The sequence below is a fragment of the Erpetoichthys calabaricus genome, chromosome 7 (genome assembly GCF_900747795.2).
Source record: "Erpetoichthys calabaricus chromosome 7, fErpCal1.3, whole genome shotgun sequence".
Taxonomy (NCBI): Eukaryota; Metazoa; Chordata; class Cladistia; order Polypteriformes; family Polypteridae; genus Erpetoichthys; species Erpetoichthys calabaricus.
Window position 1 is genome coordinate 158,323,943 of NC_041400.2, and position 17,905 is coordinate 158,341,847.

Below are 17,905 nucleotides of genomic sequence, written 5' to 3' on the forward strand. Positions count from 1 at the left end.
ACCTATTTCATTGAATGGCATGCTTTGATTCCCTTAGACCCGGAACTAGAAAAAGCAGTTTCCTTAAAATGAAGGATTAATGCCTTTGCCTTAAAATTTCTTGCTTGAGCACCTCTAGTTTATCATCATCATGCAGTGATCTTGACATGTAGTGTACACTTGACTAATGACTAGACTCTCTTGCTTGTGTCTCAGCCTTCACGTTTAGCAGTACATCAGCATTGTGTGGTTTGATCCATTTTCATCATTCATCTATTTCGAAAGGGCAGAATCCAGTTCAAAATCTGCTCCACGAATCACTTGCTCTCCGAGAAACTAGCCGTCAAGGAATGCACACCCTCATCACGTGATCATGGCTGCGCTCAAGGCGACTTCCGGTTATGCAGAGGCGTGCACCCGCCTAAGCCACCACCGTCACATGACCAATCAGATGACAGGCGTGCGCAAAAATCATAGGGAGCTGTTGCTGCTGAGTTCCTGTAATAACGCTGTAAATTTGTGCAGCTTGGCACGGAGTTGTTGTCTGTCACTGCGGACAGCTGTGTGCTCCCTTGTTTTTACGGTATTGTTTAACGTGAAGACAGCCCCGGAAAACTATTGTAGTAGACTGGACATTGCAGCGGATACGCCGCCTGCATTACCTAAACTGAAAAAGGCAATTGTTTAGTCTTCCTCTTGTATGGTGCAAACGCGGGTTATACAAAGACGCTTGATCCTGCACTTTGAATGTATCCAGCAGTGCACAGTAAGCTGAAGAGTAAGAGGCAACTTTGTTACCGAGACTTCGCCGGCTCGCAGGACAACTAACAGCTGCTACCCTAGTACATGGATTACCTGGTATGTTTTGGTTTTATTCTTCCAAACTGGCCTCTGCTTCCTACTTTGATCATTAATGTTTTTTGATGTTAGTCTTCTTTGATTGCCTGACTTGACATCTCCGAAACCTGTGCGCCTGAAGTAAAGCGGGGTCCGCTGGTTAAAGCAGGAGGCGGCTGCGCAGACTTCCCGCGGAGTTAATCTCAAATGAATGGCCTCATATAGTTGTAACAAGGTCTATTTTGGGGTCTTATCAGTCTGACAGATCCATTACGGCTAAATTATAGGAATGCTAAGTATGCTTGTGCTTCAGCTATTTGGCTGCCATTAGATCCGAGAAGTGATAAGCAAGCTAAATTATGTTGGGAAATGCAAGCACTTGGGTTATGCATGGGCGACCTGCCTTCAGAGACATAAAACTAATGAACTTTGACTTATTGGTGTGTACTTTTTTTCATGCACCTTGGTTGTGGTGCAGACTTGTTAGCGAAGACAAGATCAGGTGCCGACACGGGGCGATCCAGCTGTTCGAGTTACATCTGGACATTAACTGGCTGGAGCACTGCCCCATCTACCAGCCTTCTGCTCTCTCAAAGATTGATTGTACATTGAGAAATAGGAAAGGTCCGCGTCATTCTGTAAAAGTACACTTTGTTATCAGGTTTCACCTAATTTTGCCCCCAGAAATTTAACAGACTGTTACGTACCAGACTAAAGTTTCTTGCCTCTTGAAGTGCCTGCCGTTGGCTTTCACGCCGGTTAATATTTAGAATATCTTACTTTACTATGCATTCTTCAAGTATTATGTATTTGATGATAAATAAATCTATCTTTGTTTGCTGTGCATTGATATATAGTGATCAATAACGTGGATTCAACGCAGCTTCTGTTGACACAAAATGTGAGAACTGATTGAAAGAGTCAAATAGTCTAGGCGTGCATTTTCTTAGTTCCCGATTTTATAGTTTTTGGGTTTAAAGGAAAAGATTTGAACGTACTTAGAACCATTAATTTTGGGTGAATGCTGCCAGAAGGGATTTTACAGTGTAAAAAAAGTTAAATATTATCTTCATGTTAATTAAATTTTTAAAAATTTACCAAGTATGCCTACTTTTTTCAATGGAATATGTGTAAATGTAATATACTAGCTGTACCAGGGAAATTTTATAAGACAGTGGACCTCAGTTATTGTGCCATCAGTTAAACAAATGTATTAGAAGTACTATGTAACGTAGTACTGAATTCTGTATGCAGTACTTTGTAGAGTTTTTACAAAAGGCTAATATGTGATGTTTTGGTTAAAGCTTTGGACCTACAATTTCAGACCCTGAGATTGTAGGTTCAAATCCTGCTACAGATATGGTGTAACCATTAGCACGTCACTGCATCTGCCTGTGCTTCAATCGGAAAAACTCATTTTGGGTCATGTTGAGTTGACAATTGAATTGACAAGAATGAGAAAGGGTCACAAATGGTTTTTGGAAAGCTTTGCATGGCTGAGACAAACCCTCAGATGCCATTCATTAGCAATCTTTTTATGCCCCCACAACCGTACCTACCATACCATACCCCCAACTCAGCTTCTATTCCATTATGGTTTGCAAAGACATTCAATAGGCAAAATTGGGTCGTGAGAAAAAAAAACAAAGATTAAGAACAGCACTGCTTTACACAATTGCCAATGAGTAACACATTCCAGCATTTGATCAATTTCTGCTTTTCCTAGTGACTTGGTTTTTGATGACAATTGCAAAGAATAATTTTACAGAAAAGTGTATTCTTTAGAATTAAAATAGGTAAACAGTAGGAATAATGTGAAATTTGTGTATATGTTATTGTCGTTATTAGATGTTAATGATTTTTACTTGTTTATGTCGTCCACTCAAGTATTTCTTTTTGTGTTTTTCAGCAGTTATATACAGTTTTTTTTGCCATAATCTGACATTAAAGTTCTAATGCGTAATATTTTCCTTTAATGTATTACAAACAGCAAAGATGTTTACAGGCTGTACATTTAGGCAGTCTGTGTAATAAACTGAATGTTTTTCATTTTGGGATTGTTCTCTCTAGTGCTTGAAATGGAAGAAAATAACTGGCGGTACTATGTTTAGGATATTTCTTCAGTGCTTATGGGTACCCTTTTTAAATCCACTGATATGAATGTGTAGTTGAAGAATTTTATATTGCAGGGTGAGACATCCACAGTCAAAGTAAGCAGATAGATGCACATGTAAATGTAAAAGATTTCGGTGGGGAGAGGTGGGGCTCCCTTTTGAAAGTCCGTAGATGTGAATGTACAGTATATTACAATGGAGTAGGTTATGGAGGACCCGTTAAGTTTTTATGCTTATTCCATCCGCCCCCTTGTCATGGATCCGAGAACACTTCTTTTTACTTCTCTCCCTGCCTTTTTGCTTCTAGTAAAGCAACACCTGCACTCACAGCCATGTTGTCTGGCAAAAGCACTCCAGTATCATAGCGCTTTCTAACCATTGAGTTTCGTCAAACTTTCTCTTTTCCATTTCACACCTCACTGTACACGGCAAAAGCGGCTACGTTTTTTTTGTCTGTTCAGGATGCTGCTGCTTCTTCAGTCATCCGTCCACCCTATTGGATGGATAATGCTGCTATTAATCACTTCTCTGTCGTCTTGCGTTTGCATAAAGACCCTTAACTGTGCTGTGCAGAGAATGAGTTAACATAATATTATTAATAATAGTGACAAATACATTTTACTGGCAAATAAATACAGACGTTGGGGTAAGCGTCGCTGATGGCCTCACTAACATCTCTTGAAGTAGAAACCCAAACTTTTCCTAGATTGTCTCCCAAACATGCTTAGCTTCATATGGATTACCTGTTCTGAAGTACAGATGGTGTGGCTGCTGGCTGTGTGCACCAGAAATCAATATTTTGTGGCACATGGAAATGCCTATTTACTTCCAGGCAGCAGTGATCAAGTGTCATGACTCTAGGTTACTCCAGGGTTAGCTTTGTTGTTTATACTTTGTGCTTTGAGTACTTTTCTAATCAGGTAGTTAAAGTGTAACAAATTTTTTCATTACTGAGCTGTTCTGTTCTGTGATTTTATTCAGGTAAAAAAAGGACATTGAATGTTAAAACAAACACAACAATACTAGTAATACCTCACACCCACTTAACATTTTACTTATTACTCTTAATAGGGTTAACTAAGTAAACTAAATATTAGCAAGTTAGCATGGTTGATTCTGGTTGGTGGCGAACTAGTGTAAATAAACATGTTTTAACATATAGCATAAATCATTTTTACTTTTTCAAAACACCAAAAAAGTTACCATTAAACGATTAAAATTCATAATATTTGTAAGTTTTCTAATTAAAAGTGTAAAGGGTTTGAAAACATTAGGAAGAACTAATTCATCTAACACACCTTGTGTGAATGTATACTGGTTCCTGTTTTTTGTAGTTTTTAATTTTTTTTTTTTTTAAATATTCTTCTGGACATTCTGTTTTTGGTTTTGTGAGTAGCACCCTGAAAACGCTGTAACGAGATGTATGGCATCATTTGGAAGTTTTCATTTCATTTTTGGAAATGTCCATCTGTCATATTTCAACAAAATGTCATTGATTAGTTCTGTTTTAACTGGTGTTGAATTTCTTCTTTGTAGTAGCAGGTCTGCCCTTGTCATTTCTTTGTATTGACTAGCGGAGTGTCCAGAATGAACTTCAAACAATTTGCACCATCTCTTCTTCCTCTTCCTCTTCCTCTTCCTCCTCCTCCTCCTCCTCCTCCTCCTCCGTTAGGGGTTGCCACAGCGGATCAACTTGTTCCATATCTTCCTGTCCTCTGCATCTTGCTCTCTTTATACCCATTACCTGCACATCCCCTCTCATCACATCCATAAACCTTCTCTTAGGCCTTACTCTTTTCCTTTTGCCAGGCAGCACTATTGTTAGCATTCTTCTTCCAATATACCCAGCATCTCTTCTCTGTACATGCCCAAACCAACGCAATCTCGCCTCCCTGACTTTGTCTCCAAATCGTCCAACCTGAGTTGACCCTCTAATGTCCTCATTTCTAATCCTATTCATCCTCGTCACACCCAATGCAAATCTTAACATCTTTAACTCTGCCACCTCTCATGTTTTTATTGTCAGTGCCACCGTCTCCAACCCATATAACAAAGCTGGTCTCATCGTTCTGTAGACCTTCCCTTTTTACTCTTGCTCATACCCATCTGTCACAAATTACTCCTGACAACTCTTCTCCACCCATTCCATCCTGCCTGCACTTTCTTTTTCACAGTCCCCATTACTCTGTACTGTTGATCCTAAGTATTTAAACTCATTACCTCAACCGTCTCCCTACTCTCGCTTTAGATCACAATGTCATCAGCACCATCATAGTCCATGAGGACTCCTGTCTAATCTTGTCTGTCAACCTGTCTATCGCCACTGCAAATAAGAAAGGGCTCAGAGATGATCCCTGATGTAATCCCACCTCCATGTTGAATGAATCCATTACTCCGACTGCAGACCTCACCACTGTCACACTTCCCTCATACAGATCCTGTACAACTCTTACATACTTCTCTGCCACTCCTGACTTCCTCATACAATACCACAACTCTTCTTGAGGCACCCTGTCAAATGCTTTCTCCAGGTCCACAAAGATGCAATGCAGCTCCTGCTGGCCTTCTCTATACTTCTCCATCAACACCCTCAAAGCAAACATTGCATCTGTGGTGCTCTTTCCTAGCATGAAACTATACTGCTGCTCACTAATCAACACCTCACTTCTTAACCTAGCTCATCAGTTTTATTCCCCTGTAGTCACTACAGCTCTGCACATCCCCCTTATTCTTAAAAATCAGTACCAGTACACTTCTTCTTTACTCCTCATGCATCCTCTCATTTTCCTAGACTCCATTAAACAATCTGGTTAAAAACTCCACCACTATCTCTTTTAAACGCCTCCATGCTTCCACAGGTATGTCATCTGGACCAACGGCTTTTCCATTCTTCATCCTCTTCATAGCTGTCCATACTTCCTCCTTGCTAATTTGTTGTGCTTCCTGATTTAATTATCGCCACATCATCCAACCTTCTCTCTCTCTCTCTCTCTCATTCTCTTCATTCATTAGCCCCTCAAAGTACTTTTTCCATCTGCTCAACACATTCTTCTCGCTTGTGAGTATGTTTCCATCTTTATTCTTTACCACTCTAACCTGCTGCTCATCTTTCCCAGATTGGCCCCTCTGTCTAGCCAATTGGTACAGGTCCTTTTCTCCCTCCTCAGTGTCCAACCTCTCATACAACTCATCATACACCTTTTCTTTAGCCTTCATAAACCTCTCTTCACCTTACGCCTTATCTCCCACTTCTTCTTCGTCAACCTCTTCCTCTGTATACTCTTCTGTACTTCCCCATTCCACCACCAAGTTTCCTTTTCCTCCTTCCTCTGTCCAGATGTCACGCCAAGCACCCTTCTTGCTGTCACCATTACTACTTCTGCTGTGGTTGCCCAGCTATCTGACAACTCTTCACTGCCACCCAGTGCCTGTTTTACCTCCTTCCTGATCTCAACTTTGCAGTCTGCCTTTTTCAACTTCCACCTTTTGATCCCTGGCTCTGCCCTCACTCTCCTCCTCTTTTTGATCTCTAACATCATCATACAGACCAACATCCTATGCTGCCTAACTACACACTGCCCTGCCACCACTTTGCAGTCTTCAAGTCTCCTTTAGATTGACCCTCCTGCATAGGATATACAGTAATCTACCTGTGCGCATTTTCCTCCACTCTTGTATGTCACAGTATGTTCCTCCTTCTTTTTAAAATGCATATTCATCACAGCCATGTCCATCCTTTTTGTAAAATCCACTGTCATCTGACCTTTATTCCTCTCCTTGACACCATAACTACCCATAACCTACTCATCCCCTCTGTTCCCTTCACCAACATGTCCATTGAAATCCGTTCCAATCACCACTCTCTGTCCCTTTGGTACACTGTCCATCACTTAATCCAGCTCACTCCAGAAATCTTCTTTGTCATCCATCGCACACCCAACTTGCAGGGCATATATACTAACAACATTCATCATCATACCTTCAGTTTCCAGCTTCATAATCATCACTCTGTCTAACACTCTTTTCACCTTCAAAACACTCTTGACATACTGTTCCTTTAGAATAACCCCTACCCCATTTCTCCTCCCATCCACACCATGATAGAACAATTTGAATCCACCTCTTATCCACCTGGCCTTACACCCCTTCCATTTAGTCTTTTGCACACACAATATATCATCCTTCCTTTTCTCCATCATATCAGCTAACTCTCTCCACTTACCAGTCAAACTGCCAACATTCAAAGTTCCTACCTTCAGTTCCACTCTCTTTACTTTCCTCCTCTCCTCCTGCCTCCGGACACATCTCCCCTTCCTCCTTCTTTGGCCAACAGTAGCCCAATTTCCGCCAGCACTGTTGGCTAACACAACTAGTGGTGGCCGTTGTTAACCTGGGTCTCGACAGATCCTGTATGGAAATCTGCACTGTTGTCTGAATATTGAGCTGGCAAAATTTTACACCGGATGCCCTTCCTGGTGTCACCCTCCCCATGTATCCAGGCTTGGGACTGGCACGAAGAAACAGACTGGTTTGTGCATCCCCTCTGGCTGGGTTAGTGTGTCTTAAAGGAATACTTCACCTAAAAATATTTTTTTAATATGTTACTTACCCCATGTAGTTTGCAGTTATGGCTGAGTAAAGTTTTTTAATCTCATGTTTCCATGCAGAAATGAGAGAAAAAAAGTACACAGGGTAAGTAACATATAAAAAAATAATAGTTTTTGATTGCAGTATTCCTTGAGGTTGAACGAAACCAGATTCAGGTGTATTAGAATTACATCTATTAATGTACACATTACCCCCAGTAATTACTTTATTATAAAAAAAAAAAAATTATAACCCCCTTGGATTTGGAGTCATTCTGTTGTCATAACATGGCAGATACCGTGCACTTTTTTCATTTTAAGCTGAGGAGAAACAAGTACTTTTTCCATGTGAAGGACCTTTTCTACACACAATGGAATAGTTAAAGCAGTAGTATAATTAACTTAGTATTTCTTGCAATACCCCCATATAAAGTACTTTTTGTGTTGGCTGACTCATAACCTGGGCCAAGTGATGTGTGATGCAGTGTATGTTTTTGGTGAAAGGGTACTTGTTTGAAGGTCATATACTAATATGACAACTGATATGTCTGTGTATTGGAAGTAACTTACTGTTTAATAATTGTGCTCAGTTGGTCTGAAACTTGTACATTTAAAGCTCTGCTCATATTACCAGGCTGAAGTGAACCAAATCCAATTTTTTTTGCCTCAATGTGAAACAAATCTGATGTGTTAAGGGCTGTGTGGACACAGAAACCTAATCTTTTCAAATCAGATTTGAGTCACTTTCATGTGTGGTCCTAGAATTGAATATGTACCAGATTCATGGCTATACAACAAGAATGTGAATGATCAGATCGAAATTCATGTGGGGTTTTTGCCTAAAATGCGTAGGTTGAACTTTGCCATCATTAACCAGCGCTAGCGGTGTGGCAAAACAACAGTGGAGCTGCTACAATTTTGATAACAGTCACAGTCCCATCATTGCTGCTTTCTTTCTTGTACCCATTCATGTCTGGGTGCGGCAGTGCCTGCAATAGATGTGAAAACAGCAAAAGCTAGCCATCTGGCTTTTTTTTTTACTTTCTCAACCTGATAACATACAGCTGATGAGCTGTTTGCCATCCTCCAGAGCAAAATTAAATGCATACACTTTTAATACCATGAGTTGTCTCACAAATATGACATTTTGGATGTTGTTGATGCCGATGATTTGTATACAGTTGTATCAATGCGCACATGTGTGCTGTTTTGGAGGACAGATGCATTCACATTACAGTTAGATACAGGTTACTTTTACTTATGAATGTGAATCATCAGGATATGCAAATCTGATCAAAGAATCTTAATTGAACAATAAGGCTTGTAATGTCAATGAAACTTTTTATCCTATGTTTGTTTGCAACTACTGACTGTTTTGCTAATTTGATTAGTTGGTTGAACACTATGTAGATTGACCAAAGGATTTAAATAAATGCAATGTTTTTGCAAAGTGGATGTATTTATTTAAGAAATGAAAATCTTTTACTCCTTTCACAATGCTGTGCACCAAAACAGTAGCACAAATATTAATTTTTCCAGAATGTAACTTTTAAGTTCTAAAATTATTACAGCCCTTGGTGAATAATTTTCTTTTGTTTTGTTAAATTTTGCAAAAGGCCTTACTGTTAGCATAGTAAAAAGTTAGTCAATTCTGCTTTGTAGCTGTTTAGCCTGACCTTACCCTGGATAGGTGAGTTAAGAAAATTGATGGGTTAGTGTTGTTTTGGCTCTAATTTTTTTTTTCTCTTTTATTTCATAACTTGCAACAACTTCTTCACCAGCAACAGATGCGGTACATAATTTAGTTTGAGCTTTGGAAAAATAATCTCCAACAGTCCAATGTCCTTGCTGACAGAGACAGTTTTATATGTCATAATTTTGTCATAGTTTTTCTTCAGAATCTCATGTGGCGTACTGAACATGCACACTGAGTTTGGTGGTATATTTTGCAATCGATCCTTTTACACCCCAAAATGACTTTGTTTTGATACAACAGTTCATTTTGCTTTAGATTAAAGTAGAGAATTTATGCACCAGTTTGCCAAAGATTCCACTAGTGTAATAAATTCATTATTACTAATTTGTTTATGTGGTGTCCTAAAAGAGTTGTGATATAGACCCTGGCTTCTCACCTGGAAGATTGTGTTACATTTAGATATCCTACTCACTCAGTGCATTTCCTTTACTATTTATCCATCCATCCATCCATTGTCTCCCGCTTATCCGAGGTCGGGTCGCGGGGGCAGCAGCTTGAGCAGAGATGCCCAGACTTCCCTCTCCCCAGCCACTTCTTCTAGCTCTTCCGGGAGAATCCCAAGGCGTTCCCAGGCCAGTCGAGAGACATAGTCCCTCCAGCGTGTCCTGGGTCTTCCCTGGGGCCTCCTCCCGGTTAGACGTGCCCGGAACACCTCACCAGGGAGGCGTCCAGGAGGCATCCTGATCAGATGCCCGAGCCACCTCATCTGACTCCTCTCGATGCGGAGGAGCAGCGGCTCTACTCTGAGCCCCTCCCGGATGACTGAGCTTCTCACCCTATCTTTAAGGGAGAGCCCAGACACCCTGCGGAGGAAACTCATTTCAGCCGCTTGTATTCGCGATCTCGTTCTTTCGGTCACTACCCATAGCTCATGACCATAGGTGAGGGTAGGAACATAGATCGACTGGTAAATTGAGAGCTTCGCCTTGCGGCTCAGCTCCTTTTTCACCACGACAGACCGATGCAGCGCCCACATTACTGCGGATGCCGCACCGATCCGCCTGTCGATCTCACGCTCCATTCTTCCCTCACTTGTGAACAAGACCCCGAGATACTTGAACTCCTCCACTTGGGGCAGGATCTCGCTACCAACCCTGAGAGGGCACTCCACCCTTTTCCGGCTGAGGACCATGGTCTCGGATTTGGAGGTGCTGATTCTCATCCCAGCCGCTTCACACTCGGCTGCGAACCGATCCAGAGAGAGCTGAAGATCACGGCCTGATGAAGCAAACAGGACAACATCATCTGCAAAAAGCAGTGACTCAATTCTGAGCCCACCAAACCGGACCCCCTCAACGCCCTGGCTGTGCCTAGAAATTCTGTCCATAAAAGTTATGAACAGAATCGATGACAAAGGGCAGCCCTGGCGGAGTCCAACTCTCACTGGAAACGGGTTCGACTTACTGCCGGCAATGCGGACCAAGCTCTAGCACCAATCGTACAGGGACTGAACAGCCCTTATCAGGGGGGCCGGTACCCCATACTCCCGGAGTACCCCCCACAGGATTCCCCGAGGGACACGGTCGAATGCCTTTTCCAAGTCCACAAAACACATGTAGACTGGTTGGGCAAACTCCCATGCACCCTCCAGGACCCTGCTAAGGGTATAGAACTGGTCCACTGTTCCGCGACCAGGACGAAAACCACACTGTTCCTCCTGGATCCGAGGCTCGACTATCCGATGGACCCTCCTCTCCAGGACCCCTGAATAGACTTTTCCAGGGAGGCTGAGGAGTGTGATCCTTCTGTAGTTGGAACACACCCTCCGATCCCCCTTCTTAAAGAGGGGGACCACCACCCCGGTCTGCCAATCCAGAGGCACTGTCCCTGATGTCCATGCGATGTTGCAGAGGCGTGTCAGCCAAGACAGTCCTACAACATCCTGAGCCTTGAGGAACTCCGGGCGTATCTCATCCACCCCCGGGGCCCTGCCACCAAGGAGTTTTTTGACCACCTCGGTGACCTCAGTCCCAGAGATGGGGGAGCCCACCTTTGAGTCCCCAGGCTCTGCTTCCTCATTGGAAGGCATGTTAATGGGATTGAGGAGGTCTTCGAAGTACTCCCCCCACCGACCCACAACATCCCAAGTCGAGGTCAGCAGCGCACCATCCCCACCATATACAGTGTTGACACTGCACTGCTTCCCCTTCCTGAGACGCCGGATGGTGGACCAGAATCTCCTCGAAGCCATCCGAAAGTTGTTCTCCATGGCCTCCCCAAACTCCTCCCACGCCCGAGTTTTTGCCTCAGCAACCACCAAAGCCGCATTCCGCTTGGCCTGCCGGTACCTATCAGCTGCCTCCAGAGTCCCACAGGACAAAAGGGTCCTGTAGGACTCCTTCTTCAGCTCGACGGCATCCCTCACCGCCGGTGTCCACCAACGGGTTCGGGGATTGCCGCCACGACAGGCACCGACCACCTTACGGCCACAGCTCCGGTCAGTTACCTCAACAATAGAGGCACGGAACATGGCCCATTCGGACTCAATGTCCCCCACCTCCCTCGGGATGTGGTCGAAGTTCTGCCGGAGGTGGGAGTTGAAGCTACTTCTGAAAGGGGACTCTGCCAGACGTTCCCAGCAGACCCTCACAACACGTTTGGGCCTACCAGGCCCGACTGGCATCCTCCCCCACCATCGAAGCCAACTCACCACCAGGTGGTGATCAGTTGACAGCTCCGCCCCTCTCTTCACCCGAGTGTCCAAGACATGTTTATTATATTATATTTATACACTATTTAGTTGTACAAAAAATGAAAGCAGTTCATAAATTGATTTTTCTTTGAATTGAGCAACAAATCAATAGTGACCTTACATTTCTCTCAAACAAACTGATAAAGTGTTATGTCATAAGTAGTAAATCAGATAGCTTTCACCACTTTTACGGATAGCATAATACAGAAAAATGCTATCTATCCTGGCATTTAACATTTGAGTTTCTCTGTTACTCACTGAGATTGCACAGGTGGTGAATCGGCTGATGGTAGGGAAGGCTGCAGGGATCTGTGGTATCTGAGGTGAACTTCTCCAGGCAGGTGGTAAGGCAACCATCCTGGCATTGCAAGCAACCTTTGCTTACATTTTGGAGATGTGCATCATCCCAACTGACTTGAAAATGGGGGGTAACTGTGCTCTTAGTGCCAGGTAAGGTCCTCGTTATGGTCATCCTTAATGGGATCCATGATCACTTTCTCACTTACCAGTGACCGGAGTGGTCTGGTTTTATGCTTAAGAAGTCTACTATCGACTGTATCCCGGCACTGAGGGTTCTCCTTAAGTGCAAATGCGAATATCAGCAGAGTATCCTTTGCAGCCTTTGTCGATGTTTGTGAAGTGTTTGACTCCGTTGATTGTGCTGCCCTGTGTGATATCCTGGGACTTAGCGGGATCCCAACAAAGTTGCTGGATGTCATGGCCGGCCTTTGCACTGGTACTGTTAGTGCTGTGCAGAGTGGAGGCAGAGCCTCTGCATTCTTCCCAGTTGATTCTGGGTTTAATCAAAGGTATGTTCCTGCTCTTACTCTGTTCAGTGCTTGCATGGACTGGGTGTTGGGCAGGGCCGTGGAGTCCAGCAGTTGTGGGGCATCATTTGGTGAAGAAAGATTTACTGATCTTGACTTGTTGACGATGCTGTGATGTTCACAGAGTCAATGAAAGCCCTGATTGGGGCTCTTGAGAGACTTAGCGAGGAGTTAGAGTGTCTGGGCTTCTGAGTGTGTCCTTTGTGTAAACTGTTACTTTAACCATCTGGGAAAGTACAAACAGTGTAAAAACTGAGTGATCAGACAATTATTGTACACTATGCTTTCCTTTTTTAATGTAAATTATTAGCACTATAACTTGGGATGTCTCATGACCTGGCTGAATAACATCTCTCAGCCGTATATTTTCAGCCATATTTTGAGATTTCTGCAATATAATGTCCATTTTTCAATAACTGTAGTAGTTAAAGCTTTAGATTTTGTTTCGTTCATGGGCATAAATCATGTTGTACATTCATGGATTGTAGTCTGCCACAGATTTTACAGCTTAACATTAGAGTTTTTTCACAGCGGCATCATGCATGTTTTGCTCATCAGTGATAAGCCATGGACATTATACTTCTATGATATTTAAATTTGCCCACACTAAATGTACAAGTATCGAACATTTTCTCCTTTGAACTAACTGGGAAAGCTTTAAATCAAAAATATGTATCATAAACTTCATCTTTCTTAACCATTGTTAATGGAATAGCTTCGATTATGGATTCTTAACTTTAAGTTAATGCCCCCGAAAATGTTCTGGTCAGGACCCCCAGTAATATAAAGCAAATGCTGCAAGCAGAACATGATCTTGAAACTTGATTAATTTTGTTTGTCCTTCATCTTTACATTAAAATTAAGTTTTCTTTTCATGTTATAATATAGCTTTATTTGAGCAAATAAAAAAAAATCTGATTTACTGTTTAAAACCCTGCTATTAACTGCTTAATAATTTATTTAAATAGTGTAATTTACTGTAAATATTCGTAATCTTTAATTTTGACTTTTGAGTAATTTATCTATACCCTGTAAAATTACTATTGTTGATTTTTTAATTTATTTTTTTTCCATATCATTCATATTTGCCAGTCTTGAAGTTTCTGAAGTGGTTCTCTTTCGGTTGCATATTCCATTAAAAAAAAAAGAGCATGGAAGAAAACTTTTATAAAATTGACCAATATTTCAGTATTTTTCAAATATACAGGCTAGAAATCAAGGTCGATCCATGTGCTGAGTTGCTTGTTGTATCCAAGGCATTCTGCTCATGAACTGAGCTTGTTTAAAAGTATTTAATTAGTATTATTTTTTATAGCCTTTGTTTGTAAGTGGTCTTTAATTAGTTTTATTTTTATTTAATCTTTCAGTCTAGCACTGAACATTTTGATCCCAGTTTGTCATCAGCACATCTACAGGTGGCCAGCTTCCCTTTTTTCTGGCAAGTCTTTTAAACAGATGCTGCTGTCTAGCTAATAAGCTGTTCATTAATAACTAATAGGCACTTGGTTACATAAAATGGCATCAAATAGAAAAAAGCAAAAACAGTAGTTAAAGCTCCAAGTGCTGAATTAAAAAGTATATTGCTGAAAATTTAAATATCTAAATTTGAAATTTAAAATGTTTTAATAGTAATAAGTAAATTCTACACAAATATGAGAGAAATGATAAATATTTTGTATTTGAAACACAGGGTCCTCATAATCTCTTAAGATATCAAATGGTGTCATTTGATAGTGTTGTTGTTTTAACTAGGTGAACTGAATTGAGTGAATGAATGTTTAAGAATAGCTTTATGTTTGTTTGTAATGCAGTCTAAACTTGTCGAACCAGGTAAAATGTGTAACCCAGGTTGTATAAGTTATAAAATTCTATGAGCAAGAACACATCAGATGGTGTACTCTCTTCAAAAGCTGTTTCAGTAGTCAATAAATAGTGAAGTAGTTCATACGTTTTGAAGAAGAGCAGTGATTGTTCCCACTGCATAGGAACAATAGACAGGAGGAAATCATTGACTTTATTACAGGTGCTCTAAACTTAATAGAAATTGACTATTTTGAGCAGATTATATTTAGGCTTCCTCTGCCAGTGGTGTTGCCATTGTTTCAGCCCAAACCACTATGTCTGTCAAACAACAGTGGCTGCTGAGGATGACCTATTAGTAATGATAAACGACATCTTGATTTCAGTCAAAATATAGTCAGCACTTTCTTTTCAAACATTTAACTGTGCATTCAGTGCATAATGCAAAAGAATGTAAAACCTGGGGTCAGTTAATTTTTTTGTTTGGTTTGAATTACAGGCAGTCAGTGAGCTTTAACTCAGCTCTGTCATCCTTATGAATACAGATGCCCTGTGAGATTGCATTTTTGCACATTTTGTAAACAAATTAGTGCCAGGCATTATCTCTGCATTGAACATTGTTTAATTTGACTAATTATGCTACTGTTGGGTGTTTTATTATTAAATAATTGCACACTTAATCTCCATGAGACATTCATTATTTTTTTTAGGTAGTATTCTGTGGGAAACGATCATAGACTCCATAAAGGACTCCATATCAGCAAAAATAATGCAATGATGAGAAATAAGGTTTTATTTATACATGTTAAACCATTCTTTGACTGTAATTTGCAGTATAAAAGACAAGCATGTCCAGCTGCAGTGTTTTGTGTTTTCTTCCAATTGACCATAGCTCATCAGCAAGGCTGTCAGTTGTATGTCTAGCTGAAGCGATTTCCCATCTGCCATCTTTCAAGTTTAATCTATGTAGTGGTACATTATTGTGGTATGACTCTTGGTTGTTACTGCAGTTGAAAAGTTAGTTTTGAGTGTGATTATATTGGTTATGGCTAATTGTATTTTCAGCTTTTGCATCTGATTTTGTGTAGGCGAGTAATGGTGCTTTCCAGATGGATGCTCAGAATAATTGATTAGTTGCAGAAAACCTTTGCTGTTAGCCATATTTATTAGTTACAATACATGTCTTGTATCATATTACACATCTTCTGTGTGATTTCTTCTAATCAGCCACCATTACAAGTTTGTTTGCTAGAGCTGCTGATATTATAGGTTGCTTCAATTTGAACTTCCACCTGACACACTTGTTTCCTATTTGTTAATGCATTGTAGATGTATTCCTTTGGCATTTCAGCAATTTTAAACATTTTTCTGCAAACTGCACACAACATTTTTGCTGAAGGTGCTTATCCTGCTTCCAGAAGTAAGACAGCCCTTATTCATATTTAAAATGATCAGTGTCTAAAAGGAAGCCTTTCCAAAGTTGCAATCTTATCAGTTTCCTAATACAGATTTAACTGTATCATATTTTTGAAATTTTTTTTTGGTTTAAGTTCTCAAAGGTATGTTATTTGATCTACTATTCATTTTTAACATTCATATATGTGTTTATTACCTAAATGAAAGAATAAGGTAGTTGGAGTTAGAAATGTGGGGAATTAATACAATAGAGTACCACATATTTTTTAATTACTATAAATTGTCTATACACTGAGGGCAAGTATCAGGAATGTTTAGTGAATATTTCTAGCAGGGGCTAATGGTTTTAGTGCATTTTTAGTGGGAATGTTAAAGCCACGCATTTAATTGCCACTTGCATAACAAAATAAATTACTTGCACATTCCCACAGATAGTGCACCCCAAATATTATCATTATCATCTGCTACAGATAATCCTACTGTATAACAGCTGCTTTGTACACATTACTTTCAATCACTTGATTTTTAGTTTTCACAATGTGATGTGAAGCATTCATGTTATAAGCATTGTGATATTAAATTAAAAGGACCTGGTGCTCTAGAAGATAGAACTGTCTCTTCAAATCTAGGCGAGAAAAGATGTGGAAGTTTGATTTTATATTGAATTTGAATTGAATTCTGATTACAATCAGAATTGAGGCCGCTTCTTTTTCTTATTTATATCTTCCCAATAGGTAATATCTTCCGGCACCATGATATTAGGTTTCATTGCTGTGCTGATGACACACAGCTATATCTATCCACTAAATCCACTTCTGTTTTCCCTCCAGATGCCCTTATGGCATGTCTCCAAGACATAAAGACATGGATGACTCACAATTTCTCCAACTAAACAGCAATAAAACTGAGGTGCTCCTCATTGGCTCTAAATCTACACTTGCTAAGGTTAACCATTCTTCTATTTTAATCAACAATATTAACACAAACATTTCTTCCCAAGTTAAGGGCCTGGGCATTATTCTTGACAGTACTCTTTCTTTTTCTTCACATATAAGTACCATTTCTCGGACTGCCTTCTTCCATCTCTGAAACATTTCTAGACTTCGTTCTGTTCTCACCCAGCATAATACTGAAGTATTGGTCAATGCCCTAGTCACCTCATGTATAGATTACTGCAACGGTAATTTTGGTAATTTTTAAGGCTTTTTCTGTCATGTATTGCAAGATGGAAACACAGACAAAACATTTTTAAATGTATTTAAAAAAGCTTTACTTTAGAACTCAGTTTTATGTGTCAAATTAATATATACCATGATTGTGAAGTAATAACTTTGTCTTGAAAAATACCAAACTTAATCCTTTAATTATGTTTTCTTTTTCAGTATCTAGAAATTAACATAATCAGGGTGGCTGGTGTCTGTTTAATCTGATCATTACCAATACATTGTTTTTGTATTTTTGTACAAATCAAAGGCCTCACATGTTTTTTTTAAGACCTTTAGTGTATGTAATGGATGTTTTGTATCAGGAAGGAATTCTTCCTTGTTGGCTTTGGGCTCATCTTGTGGAATTGTGTGACTTCTGCGGTTCTTTTAATGTCATAGCTGTATTTTTTTTCCAAGGCTTCTCTTAATAATACACTTGTTGTCTGACAAGTAGATTTAGAAGCCAGATGCACATCAATTGTGCCTGAGTATCTGTCCAGTGTGATTAATTGTTGTGTGTTTTTAATTTTTTTTGGGTACCTTTAAGTTTTGGTTCTAATTTTTGAGCAGTTTTCAGCACCTTGATGGTTTTAATGATTGACACAAACTTGTGCACATCTATATCTGGATCACTGACTTGCATTGAATGATCTTTGATCTTTTATCTTAATTTTAAAGTCTTTCTTTAAAGTC

The 17,905-nt window shown here is 40.2% G+C and overlaps 1 protein-coding gene across 1 annotated transcript in view; it reads left to right on the forward strand.

Moving 5' to 3' along the window:
• The first annotated feature begins 415 nt into the window (after positions 1–415).
• Positions 416–17,905, forward strand: part of arl15a (ADP-ribosylation factor-like 15a) — a 495,451-nt gene continuing 477,961 nt past the window's right edge. The window contains exon 1 of the mRNA XM_028805617.2: positions 416–837. Within this exon, the coding sequence (XP_028661450.1) occupies positions 826–837 (12 nt within the window). The 5' untranslated portion in view covers positions 416–825. The remainder of the gene's footprint in view (positions 838–17,905) is intronic.